This window comes from Nansenia antarctica (assembly GCF_963989245.1).
Source record: "Nansenia antarctica genome assembly, chromosome: 5".
Classification (NCBI taxonomy): Eukaryota; Metazoa; Chordata; class Actinopteri; order Argentiniformes; family Microstomatidae; genus Nansenia; species Nansenia antarctica.
The window spans coordinates 37,650,590-37,672,887 of NC_137690.1; the positions used below are offsets into that span (position 1 = coordinate 37,650,590).

The 22,298-nt window shown below is 41.3% G+C and overlaps 1 protein-coding gene across 1 annotated transcript in view; it reads left to right on the plus strand.

The window, feature by feature from the left end:
• The first annotated feature begins 2,556 nt into the window (after nt 1–2,556).
• mtmr12 (myotubularin related protein 12) overlaps nt 2,557–22,298 on the plus strand; it is a 78,852-nt gene continuing 59,110 nt past the window's right edge. Inside the window, exons 1-2 of the mRNA XM_080532371.1 lie at nt 2,557–2,638; nt 21,932–21,989. Of these exons, the coding sequence (XP_080388497.1) occupies nt 2,570–2,638; nt 21,932–21,989 (127 nt within the window). The 5' untranslated portion in view covers nt 2,557–2,569. The remainder of the gene's footprint in view (nt 2,639–21,931; nt 21,990–22,298) is intronic.

A 22,298-nucleotide genomic window follows, 5' to 3' on the forward strand; every position in this document is an offset into this window, starting at 1 on the left:
CCTTGGCCAGGCACGGCAAGATGGAGATGGGCCTGTAGCAGTTGGGGTCGGAGCTAGAGCCACCTTTAAAGAGGGGAAAGACCAGTGCGGATTTCCAGTCAGGAGGAAAGACAGACAGCTCAAAAGACATGTTGAATAGCCGTGTGATGGGAGCGGAAATGACAGGTGCAGCAGCTTTCAAAAACATGGGTTCGAGCCCATCAAGGCCAGCAGACTTGTTTGAGTCTAGCTTGGTTAGCTCCTCTAAAACCTCTGAGGTCAAGACAGGTTTAAAGGAGAAAGCGTCACAGCTGGAAGGAGGAGGAGAATGTGATGAAGCAGCAATGGGGGGAGTAGCTGAGAATACATGGGCCAAGTTGACAAAGTGATGATTAAAAAGCGACATCCCATTATGCAAGTATCTTTTTGGAGTTCACTAGACTAATCCACAGTGTGCAGAATTGTCAGCAGAGTCTCAAAGGTATATAATAATATACCATGCCATCTACCGCATCGCGCAAGCCTTGCAATCGCAATCACTGGCAAAAAAAACTCTGCTAGCACCATCGGTGGTCGATGAAAAGCCGACGTGACCGTGCAGCACGACCACTGCAGCCCTGTGTGCTCGCCTACCCGGCAGCAAAGGAACTGTCCCTTGCTACATGCAAGCAATGATCAGCCTCCATATACCTGCCTGTTCACTCCGCTCCTCCACCTCCACACGCCTGCCCGTTCACTCCTCTCCTCCACCTCTGCTGGCCGACTGGCACCACCGCCTCTGCGGGGCTGCAGTGGTCGTGCTGCACGGTCACGTCGGCTTTTCACCAACCACCGATGGTGCTAGCGGAGCTTTTTGCGAGTTATTGCCGGGTGGTAGGCTTGCGCGATGCGGTAGATGTTATTATACTTTTGATACTCTGCTGACTATTCTGCACACTGTGGACTTGTGAACTCCAAAAGGATAGGCCTACTTGTATGTAGGATGTAACAATAAACTTGACTGATTCTGTGACCATGGCTTAATGTCATGCATGGAGTGTAATGCGAGCTGCTATGGGGAGCCGGTGATGGGCGCGGAGGAGAGGGGGACTTTGGGGATGTTGAACACCAGACGGCCGGTAGCATCCTGGATGAGCTGCAGAGGTCTTATGATACCTTTGATAAGTAAGTAAGTAGGCTAGCTAGCTAGCCAGCTATGACTGGAAACACATGAGTATCCAGTTATGGAATTTATCACCACTTTGGCTGATGTGATGATGTGACGTGGCTTTGTTTGGCTAGTTAACTAGTCACCTCGTAACATTTGCGTAGCGAAATTAGCATGCTAGCAGCTGTTTTAATATAAAATGGTCATGCCAAGATAAAAGCTATAGCTGACTAGTGAGCATCAACCGTAATGCTATTTAAGTGCGAGATCTATAATTTCGCCAACATCATATATTTTTTACATTTCGTCTGAATCCAAGATGGCGGACACTGAAAATAAATTAATCCTGGTTTAATTCTGGTTTAAACCAGGTTTAATCCAGGATTAAAAAGATGATGTGCAACGCGTCTCTGATTAACTTTAAACCTAGTTTAAACCTGGATTTACTAAGCCTGGATTAACTTTAAACCAGGTTGGTGCAACCCAGCCTAAGACTGGGTATATATTTATGCAACCGGCCCCAGTGCTTAGTTCGCGTGTAAATTCGACGCAGAAGTATAAATTGGGCTTTAGTCGCAAGCTCCGGAGTTTATCACACAGAACATTTTACTTTATTTAACAATTTCCCAAACATCTAAATTGGGCTTCCTCCACTGCAGCACTCTACCAAACCACATTAAAGACCCCTCAAACCCCATCCTTTTATTTTATTTTATTGTTTTATTTACTGTGCTTTTGTTTAACTTTTCATTTCTTATGCTCTCAATGGAATAGAGTGTATTTCAGTACTGAGAAGCTGTACAAAATAAATGCATCATCATCATCATCATTATTTATTATTTTCTTTTATATTTTAATTATTTTTAAAGTACGTTTTTCAGAGTGGGGCAGTCCCACTCATATTTTTCTTTTTTATTGACAGATACAGTAGAGATTATGACTGGAAGGATGGGTGAGAGAGAGAAGGGATCACATGCAGGATATGTCCGCGGCTGGAAACGAACCGGGAACCCTGCGGTACGCCACCTAAGCGCCCTATTATTATTATTATACATTTCTTGAGAACGCACTGCTCTGTTGTCTTGTCGGCGGGGGGAGGGGGTGTTTCTGTGAGTGCACTTGTGGACTTTGGGTGGAGACCGAACTAAATTAGTTCTATAGAGATATCTCATATAAACACCGCCCTGTCCTCCACAGTCCGCAGTAATTCAATAAGTGGTTGATTGTGCTTTCATAACGTCAGCGTCAGCCCCTGCTGTCCCATAGGGGGGTGGGGAGGGGGTAACATAACCGGCAGCCAATGGAAGCGTGAAATTCATTGAAAACATGACAACTGCTTTAAAGGCAGCCAATGGAAATACCACATGGGCGGGTCATGTGTCAGTGCAGGTTCGTCTCTCCTTGCTTCCACTTGACTGGAGCGACACAGTGGAAGCTGGCGAAATGTTGAGTTTGGGAAGCGGCGGTGGGAAATCTGCCAAACCGTCGTTTGTTTCCTATGTCACGCCAGAGGTACGTTCCATGAAATGAATAGGTTATGGGTTGTAAGATATCAGACCCTTGTTTATAGACTAAGATTTAAAAAAAAATGTCCCAGCACTTCACATAGATACTGACTAGCATGAATGCTAAGTGTTTGCTAACAGTGTGTAACGTGTTTGACAGGGCGGCGGTTCATTTCACGGATCTATTTTTTCCGGATATTCACTTGTTGTCACTGTTTTGACTGGAACCTTTCTTTGGTTATGGCTTGCGAACACCGAACTGAATGAGACACTTGTCAGTGTATTCCATTCAATTGTTTAGTTTCTGATGTAATAACGAGTCTTTCAGACTGGCTGCAAAACTCATTGCAACATTGTTGCGTTTTTGTGAAAGAGCAATATATCAAGTAAAACAAAATGTGTGTATAACAAAAACTAAGTTTGCAAACCAAATAGTTTGTGTTTGAAATGTACCCCATGTAATGTGATATATTATGTCCATCCGGTATGGGAATCCCCAGTGTCCTATGAGGATTGAGACATAATGTAGTGTGGGAACAGTCTCTGAGAAGAGCAGGAAACACCGCTTATCTCTACTAGTAGGGTTGATGATCAAATGAAGAATAAACGTGCTGACAATACTTAACTGGCCGTCCTTAACTGCATGTGGTTTTGAAGCCTAAATTGTCTGACTTAAGGGTCAATGACGTGACGTCCATTTAAAGATAGATTTATCAATTCAAGTCATATGATTTAATTCTATACAACATGTTTAGTTTTAATTTATTTTCAGTACATTCTAATAATATGGATTACTTTGTGTTTTAGCATCTCAAACCCCCAAAATGTCAGGTGGCCCAACCGTCTCAACAAAGGAACAGATTAAGAACACTGTTAAAAGTGGTATTTTAATAATAATATATTCAATATACTGTGGCATGATTTTATGTTTGAAACCTTTCAAATAAAGACATGTTTACAAATAACAATAGTTTTAAAGCTATTGAGATAATTGAGGAACTTTTGTCCCGTATTTTTTCCCCCTCAAATGTCAGGGTGGCACAACCGTAAACATGGGACTTTCATTTTGAAATCAAGAGTCTATTGTATCAGCAACATGTTGCATCATCCAGAGGACCCTGTCTGACATCTGTGGCTGAGTGAAAAGATTTGTAGAGCGCTCTCAAATATTGCTAAAAATCGATAGTTTCACAGTGTTTCCTCCAGCAATTTTTTCGCGTGCACGAGCATGAAACGCGCACTGGCGCTCAAAAGAAAGACGTAATTCACAAAAAAATAGAGGGTGGCAACATTTTTTTTTTAAAATAGCGGTTAAGTCATTAAAGCCGAGCAGGTGATTTTATATAGAAGGTGATCAAATACCAACATATCCTACAGCTGCAGCGGATCATGCGGAACGCACATGACACACACACACACACAGAAAGATCATCAGCTCATCGAATATGAAGTACACGAGAGATAAACAGCTCATCGAATATGAAGTACACACGAGTAGAGTACACATGGAACCATGAACGCGCATACAGCACTGAACAACATCCGTAGAATATAAACTTGTGACTGACAGTCACATACATACATACACACAATGAAATAGATTATTTTTGCCCCGCTCATATTGCTATGAATACCGTATTTTCCGGACTATAAGTCGCGGTTTTTTTCATACTTTGGCTGGTCCTGCGACTTATAGTCAGGTGCGACTTATATATCAATAATTCATAATCTCTGACTGACATGAACTGACATACGGTAATCTCTGACTGACATGAACCAAGGAGTAACTTCCGCTAGCGCCTCATACACGATAGAATAGCCATTATACTTGACAATGTGGACATTAAACACGACAATGTGGACATTAAACATGATGTTATGGACCTTATACACAATGTTATGGACGTTATAAACGATATTAAAGTCATTTATTCCTTCCAGAGACTGTTCTATGTTGCTAAATTACCCCCGCGAGGCTATTTTGCTACTTCCGCTAGCGCCACATACGCGATAGAATAGCCATTATACTCGACAATGTGGACATTAAACACGACAATGTGGACATTAAACATGATATTATGGACCTTATACACGATATTATGAACGTTATACACGATATTAAAGTCATTTATTACCTTTCAGAGGCTGTTCAATGTTGCATTGTTTGTAGGCCGCCCTTCATCCTAACTACTTCCGTTTTTCACCAAGCTATCTTTGTCATGGCCTTATACACGATAAATAGTCGTTACACTCGACAATGTGGACATTAAGCACTATATTATGAACGTTATACACGCTATTATGAACGTTATACACGATATTAAAGTCATGTATTACCTTTCAGAGGCTGTTCCATCCTGTTTGCTTGCTCCCGCGACGCCATTTTGCTAACCTTCGTTAGCAACGCGCTAGCTAGCCCTGGCTTTACACTCGATAATTTAAGTATTTCTAACCTTTCAGAAGAAGTTTTAACGTGAATTATGTCCTTCCTGGGCTTACAAATCCTCTCATGTCTCTTCACAGTGCCAGACTAGAGTCAAGCTCAACAGGGTCTTCTTTCCCCGCTGATTCCGCCAAGCCCGTTCCCTTGAACCATGCGACTTATAGTCCAGTGCGACTTATATGTGGTTTTTCCTCTTCATGACCCATTTTTGGCCTGCTGCGACTTATACTCGGGTGCGACTTATAGTCCGGAAAATACGGTAGTTGGAAGCTAGCGTTAGGTGCGAGGCTGCTCGGTTAACCCATTAGCGGGAACATTATTAATTTCACAAAATAGGCTGATTTAGATGACCATGAACATCAGAGACATACATTACGAATGTTCATTTAAAATACTCTATACTGAGCACTGGTATAAGAACATGAACCAGAGAACAGCAGTAAATGCAATAAGCCACAGTCGTCGCTGCTGATGTTGCATTTTCGATTAGGATACAGGATTAAAGGAACCGGCGCCCGGCACCGCTGGACTGGCCATACAATCTACCTGCCCGCTGGCAGGTGGGCCGCGCTAGTTTTGGGCTAGTCGGGCCGCCCCCCCCGACTCCCCCCCCAAAAAAATATAATAATAATAAAAACTAGTGCGGCCGACCCCAAACTAGCGCGGCCCAAAATATCGCGGCATCAACTAGCGCTGAATCAAGCGGCGGCCCCCGTTTATACTAACACATGGGCTGGCCGAATCACATGCTTAGGCCCTGCTGTCCATCGGCCCCCTCCCCCACTCTGATCCCTCGGCCGACAACCCAAGTGCAGTGTCATGTTCGTAGATAAGATAGTGAAAGGGGGTGCCCAGAAAATTAGGGAGAAAAAAAGTAAGAAGCTAGCAGAGGATGCCTCAAAATGTCAGAAACTGACAGATATGTTCTCTGGATCGACTGTGGGGGCTAGGCCTACTACAGATACAGCAGCCATGTCTCATCACCGTGGAGTACGTCAACAGTGAGCGAGTACACTGGTTCACACTTGCATTGGTATACTTGCTGTCCATGTCACTTACTCCGGTCTATAGTTATTTTTTACAAATGGTATATTCAACAGACTGCCAGCATGTTGATCGGCGGTGTCGGACCGATTGTGTTGGGCCGGTCTGAGCCACATGGCAGGGCCTAATTTTTGTCCCAGTCCAGCCCTGGCGCCCGGTGAAGAGAGAGAGAGAGAGGAGAGTGATTTTCTGAAATCCAAATGTCCCGCGAAATTCGGACCAATCTCAAAACTGTTTTGCAAGCGCGTTGCCTCGCGCCGCGCGCCTGTTGAGAGCGATTCAGTCTCGACTGCACAAACGACGAGGTTAATTGCAACATTGTAACATATTGTAACTTACTACACCCTAAATCGTAACGAAATGTAGGTCTGGAAGCGGCCTAAGGGCCAATCCCAATTCACCCCTACGGCTTCGTTTTCACCCCTATGGCTTCGTTTTGCGCGTTCACGTTTAGGGTAGGGGTGTCCCAATTCATATTTTATCTAGCCATGGCTTCATTTCGAGGGCTAGCCATGACTTCGTTTCGAGCGATTTCAGGACCAGACTAGCTTTGAAGCCATAGCCCTTGATTCCAACATGCATTGCGAATCATCTACAGAAATGTTATGTCGCTCTATTCAATGCGGAAATGTCATTTTACTTTCTCTGTAAATACTTATTAATAAAGATTTGAAAAATTATGATAACCATCTTATTATCTTAGTTTAATGTCATTACAATGCATTATAGACCTTTTCTTTATAACAATAAAATCGTTTTTATGTCGAGGTGCTGTGTCTAACGTTACAGGCTGATTTGTGGACAGTCGCGCATATTACATATTTCCATGTCTGATATCTAATGTCTGATGTATTAATGTCATTTCAATGCATTATAGACCTTTTCTTTACAACAAGCATAACCAAAAAATCGCTGTTATGCCGAGGTGCCTATGCTTAACATAGAAAGTTCCACAGTCCAGCGCGCTCGGGTTTAGCAGTAGAGGACTGGTAGCCTACCTGATCACTTCCATTAGACTACCAAAGCAGGACACCGGAGCACTCATATCTGCGCGTTTGTCACAGGGGTGACAGTCCCTGTTCCTCTGCCCTGGCGTCAGTCCAATGGAATCGTCAAGCACAGCCTTCCCCATAGAAATACATCGGTGCGCGATTAACATTTCAGAGATGTACAATCATGTTTATTTAGAAATAAATTGTGGTGTTTGACAGCGGATGATGGTAGACATATTTAATGCAAAGTTATCTATCTAAAGTTATCTATCCACAGGCTGATATGTGCATGATAGGCGCAAATCCCCCCCCCCCCTTGGTAGTATATGACGCTATCTGTATTGCGGCACTTATTATACCAAAACAACTCGCAATCTAATCCGAGCAGTTGTTATTATGTAATATTATCGATGGATGTGCCATTTTTGATGGAGGGCAGTGAGCGGGAGACTCATCAAGGACATGTAGTTAATTAATGCAGTGGACAGCGGCTGTTTCTCCAGCGTTCCTGTCACTTCGGATTTCGGAACGTCATAAAATTAAATCTGTAAGTCATGCATTTTTCCATGTTTCCCATTGATGGTATATGACGCCGTAAATTTAACTAAAGTTCAGCCGCGAAGTTGTCCTAAATCAGTGCAGACTGGCAGGGTAGGAGCACAGGTTTCATACAGGTTAGAGCGCCGTTATTCTGTCATGGTCTGATAATGAAGCATTGTTCTTTTTTATTTGATGACTTGTTTGATCGATTGATAGCGTAAAAGTGAAGTTGTGAATGAGTCGCGAGCGTCAATGCTTTTCTCCGATACTACTGATGACGTATCAGTCTTGAAGGGTTGTCCTATTTCATAGATTTTAGGTAGATTTCAACCCCGACGGCTTGTGGCTCTGTTCGAAGGCCGTGGCTCAAAATCGAGTCACACTCGAAAACGAGCCATAGGGGTAGAAAAGGGAATCGGGATTGGGCCTAAATCTAGCTTCAATCTGCTTTTTTTCTGTTCTCCGGTCATAACAACTGTAAGGCGACTATCAAAAACAAACTTTGTCGCCGAGAGGCTAAGTAGGGGAAAAATACCTGCCCGACGCGCTGGCTGTCAATGAATCACTGTTCCGAAAGTACGTTTTGTATATTTATTGCAGATAAATACAAACGGTGAAACGGTATCACAAAACATTAAAACAGCATCCCATGAGAATTAAACAGTGACTTATTACAGCGGTGTCAAAGCGGTCAGCAAAAGTAGGACTTCCCCACTCACCCCCTCTCCATCCATTCACACAAATCCAACAGGTGAACAGCTGATTTCACTACTACTACTGACGTAATACTGACGTACCACCAACACCACGTGATTCGAATCCCTGCATGTGACCAACAATCCAACAGCAAACAACAACAACAACAACAACAGACAACAATACCCATACCTGGCACCTACAATAACTGAATCAATTAGTGGCGGAGAAAATTCATTCGTGGCGGGCCGCCACGAATCAATGCATATAGAGGAAACACAGTAGATAATAGATACATGACAAAGATTTCACTTAATAAATAATAGGAAAATATAAATACTTTTACAAATAATTGGTTGCGCCACCTGACATTTTTTGAGCAATTAAGTTAGAAAAACAGTAAAAAATAATAATATTTAAACAAATTAACAAATGTGGCATGTTTAAGCACATTGTCACATACTCAAAAATATTAATTTTATGTATTTTGATCAAAGTTTAAAGAAAAAACTTTGTAGAAGCCTTATTCGTCATTGACCCTTAAACACTTGACCCAAACACTGATGAACCCCATTGTTTGGCAGATTATTCATACTGTAGTTTACCTTCTGACTATATTCATCATGCTAGGCTATGTTATGCACTACCAGTTTTAGAACGCATCCATTTGTCAAAATGTTATTGAAAGTTATGCAGTTTAATGTCTGAAATTAAAGCATGGAACAAATAAACAATTGGAGATTTAAAAATAAATTAATAACATACAAAAACCCTGATGAATCAAAGATTTACATTTTTGATGAATCTGTCCATAAGACTGTCTTCCACCCTTCAGTAGTCCACTGCCGGTGCTTCATGGCCTAGGCAAGCCTCTTTTTCTTGGCTTCTTTTTGCCAACCGACACAACACAAGCTGTTGACTCTCAGAAACTTCTGTTGTAGCTTTGGGTCTGCTGGACCTTTTCCTGTCAGAGTTCCTCCAGAAACCTCCCGTTTCCAAGTGCCTGCGCTGTAGGAAACTGTACATTTCAGGTCATTCACTGGACCTGGCTTCAATGTCCGTTCGTTTGTCACACACTTTGATTCTGACACCACTTTGGCAACTTGGGTGAATGATGCATCTGGCCATAGACTTTGAATAAGAGTTTCAAGGTGACACCGATTCCTCTTGTGGCGTTGCACACTATGATGATGTTTAGACACTGATGACACTATGATGACGTTTAGACACTATGATGACACTATGATGACGTTTAGACACTATGATGACACTATGATGACGTTTAGACACTGATGACACTGATGTTTAGACACTGATGACACTATGATGATGTTTAGACACTGATGACACTATGATGACGTTTAGACACTATGATGACGTTTAAACACTATGATGACGTTTAGACACTGATGACACTATGATGATGTTTAGACACTGATGACACTATGATGACGTTTAGACACTATGATGACGTTTAGACACTATGATGACGTTTAGACACTGATGATGTTTAGACACTGATGATGTTTAGACACTGATGACACTATGATGATGTTTAGACACTATGATGACTCTATGATGACGTTCAGACACTATGATGACACTATGATGACGTTCAGACACTATGATGACGTTTAGACACTATGATGACGTTTAGACACTGATGACACTATGATGATTTTTAGACACTGATGACACTATGATGACGTTTAGACACTATGATGACTCTATGATGACGTTCAGACACGATGATGACACTATGATGATGTTTAGACTCTATGATGATGTTTAGACACTATGATGACGTTTAGACTCTATGATGACGTTTAGACTATGATGACGTTTAGACACTATTGGCGCTTTTCCACTATCGGCCCGGCTCGGGTCGGCTCGCTTCGGCACGCTTTTGAACAGTTCTGGTTTTCCACTATACACAACAGACCAGGAACGAGTAGGAGGAGTAGGCGATAGTAGGCGGAGTTACGCGTCATAAAAGCGCGCCATGGTGGTGACGTATATTTTCACGAGACACAACACAGCCACAACAATAGCAACATGGAGGAACTTGAAGCTATCGTATACTTTTTCCTTGGCATGTGGTATATTATTAACCGTGGTTTTTAGGAGAGAAAGAGAAAGAGAGAGAGGGAGAGAGAGAGGAAGCTATGTACACATAATAAAGTCATGTTTTTTGAACCCTTAAAACCACTGCCTTCACTTGTCTGCTTTATGAACTGTAGTATCATTTTTATGTTGAGCATATGAGATGGCTACTGCCTGATCGATGTCGACACTGCTCGTAGTGAATATAAGCACTTGACGCATGTTGAACTCCTGGTTCATTGAGTTTACTCCCGGTTCACTTCTCGGGGTGGCACCACGGTGGTTCAGGGCTCAAAATGACCGTATACCGATGGTGGAGTTAGCCAGCATAGTCTTGTCTTTTTACCACTTTCCTAGCCGGTGTTATTCATGGACAAACACGGTGCCCGGAGGCACCCTTTGCGGGTTAATAACTGTGATTTACCGTGGGTTAGGATAACAATTCAAACATGTCCGGATAGGGGAGAGGACAGGGAATCCAAAACCATTTGAATGGTGTCGATACGACACCTATCACGGTCGACACAGCGCGGAGCGAATTCCCGGGTAGAATTTGTCTGTCCCCCCGCTGATATCCTCCATGACGTGCTGCTGCTTAGAGCAGCGGGTGAACTCCCGGTTCATTGAGTTTACGGTTAAAAGCATATCTTCTCGGGGTGTCAGCGTGGTGGTTAAGGGCTCAAAATGACCGTATACCGATGGTGAAGTTAAAAATGGCGGTTAGTGATGAAATCTATGAACATGGGATGACGATTTCCATTGACCAATCAACGGTGTGCAGCGTCACACGTCACACGCAGCCTGGCAAAAAGGTTCCGGGTCTCAAAAAGGTTCCTGCCCTCGAAGGGTAGCTAAAGAAGCGTGCCGTACCGCGCTGTGCTGATCCAGGCCGACAAATGGAAAAGCGCCAAAGAAGCAGGCCAGCCTGGGCTGACCCGGGTCAGCCCTCTAGTGGAAAAGCCCCATATGATGACACTATGATGATGTTTAGACACTGACACTATGATGATGTTTAGACACTATTGGCAGTGGCGTAGCGGACGGGCCCGCAAGCGACGCACCGCGGGGGGGCCCCAGCCACTAGGGGGCCCCCTAACATTGGATCATTTTTTTTTTTTTTTTTTTAATAATTTAGAAATATATAAAACAAAGAAAATAAGTGGCCCTTCATTGTGTCAACCTTAATTTTAATATATAGGCCTATATTTAAAAATATATACATGGTTAGCCGTATCCAATAGCAACATGACTTTGACGTCACACGTAGGCAGCGAGACACAAGGAAAATGAGCAAGCGAAAATACAATACAAAGTACAATAAGCATTCTTTAGGTGGTGATAGATTCTCTATTCGGACATTATAGCCGCTATATGTGGGACTGTCGGTCCGATATTGTAAAAAAATCCAATAAAAAATGTATGTTTACGGAAGTACATGTCTCAAGTATTATCTCGGCGGTTAGTCGAGTGAAAGAAAAACAACATACAGATGATAATTCACACAATATAATACCACGAAAGCGTACAGCACTAAACAATAACATTTATTTGGGCAGCATCATACTCAAACTCAGGCAGAAAGGCAGGGTCCGGCCAGGTTCACAGTCACAGGCTGTCAGTGCATCATACAGGTACATAATTCAGCATGGTTAGGCTATATATAGCTGTTTCTTTTTCTATTCTACTATTCTATTCTACTTCTGCTGTCTGCGTCTCCCTGGGTATTCCTAGACCAGATGGCAAACAGTAAAGAAATGCCACAATATACCAGGACTTAAGAAACGAGATGTCCAACAAAGGATTTGACTAACCCTGGCCAATTTTACGCAACAAGTAGACTCTGATGCAGCGGAGACAGGGTTGCCAGATTGGCTGGTTTTTGGTGGATTTAGAAGTTTTTAGATTGATTAGGTTGGAAATTCTCAATCCCATCTGGCAACCCTTAGCGGAGAGTCTACAGATATGTTTACAGATATCACACTGCTGTGCACACCACACTTTGTTAAAATAAATAAAGCTTGTACTATTCTACTTATAATACATTCTACTGATATAGTGTAGTCTACCATTTGGTTTTAGTTATAGGCTATTGCTCTCACTTGTTTGTACCTTTTGCTAAGTCAAGCATTTAGAATGTAGAGTGCATATTGCGAAATTTCGCAACGTCAATAACGCATCGGCCTCTAAAAAACGCACTTTTTTTTTTTTTTTTTTTACTCTGTTGCGAAAGGGCCCCCGCCGCCACCTTGCGGGGGGGCCCCGGGATTTTGCGCTACGCCACTGACTATGGGCCCTATTATGCACTTCTTAACTTGCCGTCTTAAGTGTTAATTAAGACGCACCGCCAGGTTAAGACCTACCGCCACCCTTATTATGCGCTTCATACGCGCTACTGCTATTATGCAGGTGTCGATAGGCGCCCACACATAAGACGTAAAACTCCCGTGCATATATTGCTCATTGTGGGAGTGTTCATATGTTAATGAAGTGCACTAGGCGCCCCTGCTATTATGCGATCTGACTTTGCTCCTATCGCTAAGAAGTGGTTTGAAAAGTTCTTAAGTTTAGACTTCATGCACGTTTTGAAACACGAGCGCGCCTCCGCGGTTTGCGCATACATGTGGGCACACATGAACACGCACGTGGCTCCACGGCAAGACGTCAATTACGGTCACAGTATAAATGCTTTATTTCAGAAGGGAGAGGCAGAGAAGCGCGCTGACCTCCTTCTTAGGACTTCCATAATAGCATAGCGCTAATGACTCAACGCAGCCGGTTCTTAAAGGGAATGGCACCTGGCACGCTGATTGGGTTGATTGAGAAGACGCCCAAAACACACCCATGACTAATTTCTTTGCTTAGCGCCGGGTTTTAGGTGCCCACTACAGCACGCATAATAGCAAAGTGGCCTTGACCACGCCTCCACGTCTTAAGTTTAGATCTACCGCCTCGTCTTATTGATGAAGTGCATAATAGGGCCCTATGACGTTTAGACACTATGATGACGTTTAGACTCTGATGACACTATGATGATGTTTAGACACTGATGACTCTATGATGATGTTTAGACACTGATGACACTATGATGATGTTTAGGCACTATAATGACACTATGATGACGTTTAGACTCTATGATGACACTATGATGACGTTTAGACACTATGATGACACTATGATGACGTTTAGACTCTATGATGACACTGATGATGACGTTTAGACTCTATGATGACACTGATTATGTTTAGACACTATGATGACACTGATTATGTTTAGACACTACAGGGTTCGACGTTAAGGTTTTTTCCTACTTGCCCTGCAGGGCAAGTGCTTCTCAAATATACTTGCCCCATCTACATTTTTACTTGCCCTGCCTACCGCATAGATTTCTCTCACAACATACTTCTAACTAAGTAACGTTGATTGTGTGTAAATCTCTACAGAACACACGTTTGTTAAAAAACTGTGTTCATTAGCTGTATTATATCATTATATTTAATAGTAGATCCAACTATTAACTTATTTGTAGCATGGACGGGTAAAAGCAATATGGCAGAAATGTAACCTGTCAATCAGTAGTCATTTCAGATCAGTGAAATGATAAGTGCTATTTCAGAGTATTCAGACAGGGCCAATTACACCCTCCAACAACTCTCTGTAGTAGAGTTCAACAACTCTCTGTACAGGTGAGCCACATGTTTAATGCCGGGTCACAGTTCACATTAGGGGTGGGTAACTCACTAACTAATGTAAGCAACCTGTTCTCAAAGTAATTATGCGGGTTTCTGCAGGTTTCAACAAGTTACATTTAAGACCTTTATAAGACCGCTTTTAATAGATTTTAAGACCTATTGGTATTAGACTCACATTGGTTGAACTTGATTCTTTTCATTAGCAATGCTGGGTGATCTGTTCTGTTGCATATAGAACAATGATAATGTAAGTTAGCCTACTCTATCAATTTCTTGATTCATTTCCATTGCATCTCAACACAATACTAGATATAATAGTAGGGATGTCCCGATCCGATATTGATATCGGATATCGCCGCTGAATGCTGGATCGCAGATCGCACCAGAAAAAAAATAGGCACCGATCTGGGGCTCGCGATCCGGCGTGTCACTCACGTGATGACAACAGTAGTAGTCTGTGGTCACGGGCATGAGAGTTGGCTAGTAGCTACCTGTGTGTAATGAGTCTGACAATGTCATGATGCTAGCTGGTGAAATCATAAACCATTTGCTTACGTAATTTTTCGTTTGTTTACATAGTCTGAAACTACAGATGGTAAGCTTTCAAATGATGTGTCATACATTGAAATCGGAAAAAAAATTCAAGACGACACGAGTATTTGAATGTTTGTTTGTATCAATGTTTTGCTCAAGAATGGTGACTGCTAAAAACGCTGCTAACGTTTCGTGCTAAAACAAAAGTATTGTAATGTCCCCACTTGGACAGTGGTTGAAATAATGACAGATAGCTTCTCTCATGTAATCTGTGCGTTTAATTGTAAACTCTCATACACAACTTTCTTAGTTCACCGGAGCTCTCTCTCCCAACGGTCTCAACAACACACACAGCACCCGCCCCCCCCCGTGACCTCCACCAATCACAGGGGTGCATTGGCACACAACACAGTAACAGTGCGAACATGAACATGAACTCAAGCATTAATGAACATTAATGAACAGGGTTGCTACACTATGTTTACAAGCCAGGTATCACTTACCGGTAGCCTCTGGCAACAGTGAATCCAACCCACAAATTATAAGTATTTAGTGATCGTTAAACTGTTGTATATTATATCGAGTGCTACTTTAAAACTTCCAAGTTGCCTGTTATGAAAAAAACGAAAAGCAGATATTGTTTTACATACACCCCTTTGATTCTGGGACTGGTTTCTGGTCTCACCAGCAGCGTCACTAGGCTACACTTTTAAAAAGGGTGCTATAATTGATTTGCCATTTGTAAGAGAAGATAAATAGAATAAGAACATGAAGGCACTAAAACTAGAAATCAGACAGTAACTCTTTTTTTTTTGCAATGCTGAATGCTGCAGTTTAAATAGTTTTAACTTTAAACCAGTTGGTCACTGAGTACTGCAGAGTACTGTTTTTGTAAAGGCTGGCAGTCTTTAATAGCCAACTGTTGTTGTGAACTATATACTGGGGAAGTATTTGTTATTATTCAGGAGTAAAACAATAAATACAAATATCGGATTGATATCGGTATCGCAGATACCTGAAGCCCAGGTATCGGTATCGGTAGTGAAAAAATGGGATCGGGACATCCCTATATAATAGCATAAATAACAGAATCAACTCACACACTTACTTACACTCACTTACACTGCATAGCCTACATACTGAGATATGGCACACACACACACACACACACACCTCTCACAGGTACACACACACCTCACAAGTGGGCCACACACACACGTACAGGTACACACACACGCTATATTTACTAAAACACACACACCGTTGCTACCACTGCAAGTTTGAAGAAATTCTAACTTCTATTCTAATTCTAACACATGCCTACAGTCGGATCGCCTCCTACGGCGATTATCGTATCGTGGCCTCGTCTTATCGTTTCACGTGGCAAAATATCTAGGTTTTGGGCGCAGCTTAAACAACGAGCAATAAGTGTGCAAGTTTTGTTTTATATGTTGTCTCTCAACCACAAGCGTCTAGCAACAATAATACATTTTCCGGTCAGACTTTTTAAATAAAAATAAAATCTATTCTACGCAAGTCTAAAGCACACAGAAGCCATTAAAAACGTTTATTTTTAAAGTCTCGCCCTGTGTCTGATCCTGATGTTATAGAAGCAGCGTAGCTGCAGGGTAGACGCGAGGTAAAGGGGTACAGCAGCCAGTCTAGGGCTGCGTTCGTAAATTCACTCTGAGAGCGCCGGAGGGCACACTGGGCTCAACATCATAAAGGGACCAAGTAATTTGATTGGAAAAGAGGCATTCCATGACTGCTGATCAGATTTCCAGAGCGAATTTACGAACGCAGCCTAGAGCAAACCACTCGCTGACTCGTTTTTTTCATAACACGAAACTTGAAGTTGTAAAGTACCCACTCGATATAATAAACAACAGTTTAACGATCACTAAATACTTATCATTTGTGGGTTGGATTCACTGTTCTCGTTTGCCATAGGCTACTGGTAAGGGAGACTTTTGTAAATACTTTTGTTTCGGGACGTGTTCGTGTCTGGTTCAGAAGAAGAAATCAGTCCTTCGTCACTTACATCGTCGTCCTCGATGAAACGTTTAGGTGGATTGGTTACCCTTAGATGGTCACAAACATATACAGTATATCTCAAAAGTGAGTACACCCTTTAGATTTTTGCAAATATTCTGTTATATCCTTTCAGGGGATAACATTATCCTACTGAAACTTTGATATAACTTAAAGTAGTCAGTGTGCTGCTTGAATAACAGTATAGATTTATTGTCCTTTGAAAATTACTCAGTACACAGCTGTTAATGTCTAATCAGCTGGCAACAAAAGTGAGTACACCCCATAGTGAACATGTCCTAATTGTGCCCAATGATGTTGTTTTCCCGCCCTGGTGTCATGTGACTCGTTAGTGTTACAAGGATTCAGGTGTAAATGATAAGCAGGGCTGTTAAATGTTGTGTTTTGGGCACAATTCTCTCTGAATGCTGGACAACATGGCACCTCATGGCAAGGAACTCTCTGAGCGCTTCACAAAGATGGCCTTGGCTATAAGAAGATTGCCAACACCCTGAAAATGAGTTGCAGCACAGTGGCTAAGATCATACAGCGGTTTTCCAGGACAGGTTCCACTCGGAACAGGCCTCGCCAGGGTCGACCAAAGAAGTTGAGCCCACGTGCTCAGCGTCATATCCAGAGGTTGGTTTCCAAAAATAGACGTGCGAGTGCTTCCAGCATTGTTGCAGAGGTTGCAGAAGTGGGATGTCAGCCTGTCAGTGCCCAGACCATACGCCGCACACTGCATCAAATCGGTTTGTATGGCCATCGCCCCAGACAGAAGCCTCTTCTGAAACCGATGCATAAGAAAGCCCGCAAACAGTTTGCTGAAGACAATGAATCCAAGAACATGAGTTACTGGAACCATGTCCTGTGGTCTGATGAGACCAAAATAAACCTGTTTGGGTCAGATGGTATCCGGCGTGTGTGGCGGCACCCTGGTGAGGAGTACCAAGACAAATGTGTTTTGCCTACAGTCAAGCATGGTGGTGGCAGCATCATGGTCTGGGGAGCACTGCATTGGGGAGCTGCATTTCATTGAGGGACACAATATATACTGTGACATCCTGCAGCAGAGCATGATCCCCTCTCTTCGGAAACTGGGCCGTAGGGCAGTTTTCCAACATGATAATGACCCTAAACACACCTCCAAGATGACAACGGCCTTGCTGAAGAAGCTGAAGGTTAAGGTGATGGACTGGCCAAGTATGTCTCCAGTTCTAAACCCAATTGAGCACATGCGGGGCATCCTCAAGAGGAAGTTGGAGGAGTGCAAGGTGTCCAACATCCGTGGGCTCCGTGATGTCGTCATTGAGGAGTGGAAGAAGATTCCAGAAGCAACCTGTGCAGCTCTGGTGAATTCCATGCCCAGGAGGGTTAAAGCAGTGCTAGATAACAATGGTGGTCACACAAAATATTGACACTTTGGGCACAATTTAGACATGTTCACTATGGGGTGTACTCACTTTTGTTGCCAGCTGTTTAGACATTAACAGCTGTGTACTGAGTCATTTTCAATGGACAATAAATCTATACTGTTATTCAAGCAGCACACTGACTACTTTAAGTTATATCAAAGTTTCATTAAGATAGTGTTATCCCCTGAAAGGATATGACAGAATATTTGCAAAAATCTAAAGGGTGTACTCACTTTTGAGATATACTGTATGTACAGAAACTCACTAAAGTATTAAATATCGCGTCTCTTCAAATCACTCTCCAGCGCGTTGAGGTCAATGCATTTGTTTTTTTGGTTAAAGAGTGCAACTTCTCTGCTTTCAGAAACTGTTGGAATGCTTTCGATTGCACATAGTTCAAGAATTACGATAGTTTCAACGAACCCTGTAAAATCCTGTTGAGAAGTTATCGCAACATAGAAATAACTTCTATGTTATTTTATTTTATTACTTCTTATGTTTCTACTTCCATCTTAAGACCTTTTTAAGACGTTTTATTTCAACGGCAGCAATGTTTAGCCGACAGGAAGATGTTAGCTCGGGCATCATGTGACTTGGATGAGATGAGATGAGATGTAGATGTCGCGCTGAATTGGTACTTGCCCGACCGGGCAAGTCAAAGACGGGTTTACTTGCCCACATTTGTTTTTTACTTGCCCCGGGCAATCGGGCAACCGTTAATGTCGAACCCTGCACTATGATGATGTTTAGACACTATGATGACACTATGATGACGTTTAGACACTATGATGATCTTTAGACACTATGATGACACTATGATGACGTTTAGACACTATGATGACACTATGATAACGTGTAGACACTATGATGACGTTTAGACACTATGATGACACTGATTATGTTTAGACGCTATGATGACGTTTAGACACTATGATGACGTTTAGACACTATGATGACGTTTAGACACTTTGATGACGTTTAGACTCTATGATGACACTATGATGACGTTTAGACACTGATGACACTATGATGATGTTTAGACTCTATGATGACACTATGATGACGTTTAGACACTATGATGAAGTTTAGACACTATGATGACGTTTAGACTCTAAGATGACGTTTAGACACTATGATGACACTATGATGACGTTTAGACACTCTAATGACACTATGATGATGTTTAGACTCTATGATGAGACTATGATGACGTTTGGACACTATGATGACGTTTAGACACTATGATGATGTTTAGACACTATGATGACACTATGATGACGTTTAGACACTATATGATGACACTATGATGACGTGTAGACACCTGGGTTTCCGTTAACCGGTAATTACCGGTCTTTGTCCGATAAAATCTGTTGAAGTCCGACATATTTAAACCTCTTCCACTTATTATGCCATCAAAAGCTAAACTAGGCATACTTAAAATGACCAATTACATCCTCAAATCCCATTAATGCAATTGAAATAAACATCTTAGCCTACAGTCGTAATTCAAAGTAGCAAAGGTGACTAGGCCCAGTGTGGCGCGCGTGCAGCCCTGGACAGTAGCGCATGCGAATCATGAAAGCCTATATTATTATATAGTTTGCATCTAATCGTATCGGATGAGAAATAGACATTAAATGGCATATATAGGCTACACAACAGCTAATCACCGCGACAAACACCTATATTATATTTGAATATGATGACCGGAATTTCTCCTGTTTGTCCGACACATTTAAATCTTTCCGGACACTTTGACCGGCACCAATTTTTTCTAACGGAAACCCTGGTAGACACTATGATGACACTATGATGATGTTTAGACACTATGATGACGTTTAGACACTAATGACACTATGATGATGTTTAGACTCTATGATGAGACTATGATGATGTTTAGACACTATGATGATCTTTAGACACTATGATGATGTTTAGACACTATGATGACACTATGATGACGTTTAGACACTATGATGACACTATGATGACGTTTAGACACTATGATGACACTATGATGACGTTTAGACACTCTAATGACACTATGATGATGTTTAGACTCTATGATGAGACTATGATGACGTTTGGACACTATGATGATGTTTAGACACTATGATGACGTGTAGACACTATGATGACACTATGATGGCGTTTAGACACTATGATGACACTGATTATGTTTAGACACTATGATGATGTTTAGACACTATGATGACACTATGTTGACGTTTAGACACTTTGATGGCGTTTAGAGTAGACACTATGATGATGTTTAGACTCTATGATGAGACTATGATGACGTTTGGACACTATGATGATGTTTAGACACTATGATGACGTGTAGACACTATGATGACACTATGATGACGTTTAGACACTGATGACGTTTAGACACTCTAATGACACTATGATGATGTTTAGACACTATGATGAGACTATGATGACGTTTGGACACTATGATGACACTATGATGACGTTTAGACACTATGATGCTCTTTAGACACTATGATGACACTATGATGACGTTTAGACACTATGATGACACTGATTATGTTTAGACACTATGATGATGTTTAGACACTATGATGACACTATGATGACGTTTAGACACTATGATGACGTTTAGACACTTTGATGACGTTTAGACTATGATGACACTATGATGACGTTTAGACACTGATGACACTATGATGATGTTTAGACTCTATGATGACACTATGATGACGTTTAGACACTATGATTACACTGATTATGTTTAGACACTAGTGACTAGTTACACACTAGTGACTATGATGATGTTTAGACACTATGATGACGTTTAGACACTCTAATGACAATATGATGATGTTTAGACTCTATGATGAGACTATGATGACGTTTGGACACTATGATGACACTATGATGACGTTTAGACACTATGATGATCTTTAGACACTATGATGACACTATGATGACGTTTAGACACTCTAATGACACTATGATGATGTTTAGACTCTATGATGAGACTATGATGACGTTTGGACACTATGATGACACTGATGACGTTTAGCACTATGATGACGTTTAATATATGTGCAGTGGTATACATTAAAGACAAACTAAATATACATATTTAACCAGTTTTATTTATTTAAGGATGAAAGTCTGATTATTTTGATTGGTGACTTGTTCCTCCTTTCACCAGCCGCTGTCACAATTTGTATATCTTTCATGAAATGAGGAAATATTCCGTAACATAAAGTATGTACAATTTCAAACACATAATTTTGATAATTATAATTTTACACGAATACGCATACAAACATGAATAAAAAGCTTTCTTTAATTTATAAAATAGTATAAAAATTGGCAAAATAAACGAAAAACTGCTGGTACGCATTCGGTATTCGGCCAAGTGTTTCCTTAAGATCAGCTTCGACCAAGAATTTTCATTTCGGTGCATCCCTAGTTTTATTAATAATAATAATGCACAGAAGGTACATTATTTCTTAAATGTTTATGCTTGCACCGAATGACTTTTTTGGAGCCTAAATTTGCCAATCTTGTTTTAAAATACAGTATAGTAATTATTTTATTGCATCAAACGACATAATTGTATAGGTAACAATAATATGAACATGAAAGTACTTTTAAAACTAATTATGTTTTATTTTTATTTTTAATTGCACTTCTGAAAACCTTATCCGTCATTGACCCTTACATTATCGACACACTCCTTGGTGAAAAACTCTAGTTTAATTAACTTTTTCTCATTCTCATCTTTGAGTACCAACCTCCGGGTGCAGGCTAATCTTGCCCTTGTTTTATAAACAGGAAATCAAGTCAGAAAAGGAATCCTTAAGAGAAGAGAAACATCCTGACTTATTACCAGGTATTTGCACATGACTAATCCTTAGTTCTATGTTTTATTATTTGAATTATATTTGAAGAAATGTATGTTGTTTCGGGAAAATAAATAATGTAGACATAATAATAATAATAATAATAATAATAATGTAGGCACCAAGGTGGTGTTGGATGTTGAATGCTTCCATAAGTGTGTTTTTAGTTTGTGTGTCATAGTAAGGTTAATATATAAACCCCTCAAAAAAAGTTCTGAAACGCTTTTTTTGTTGATAATTCCTCCCCTTTAATAATACCAATTGGTATTGTATTTTTATATTGTTGAAAAGCCTGATTC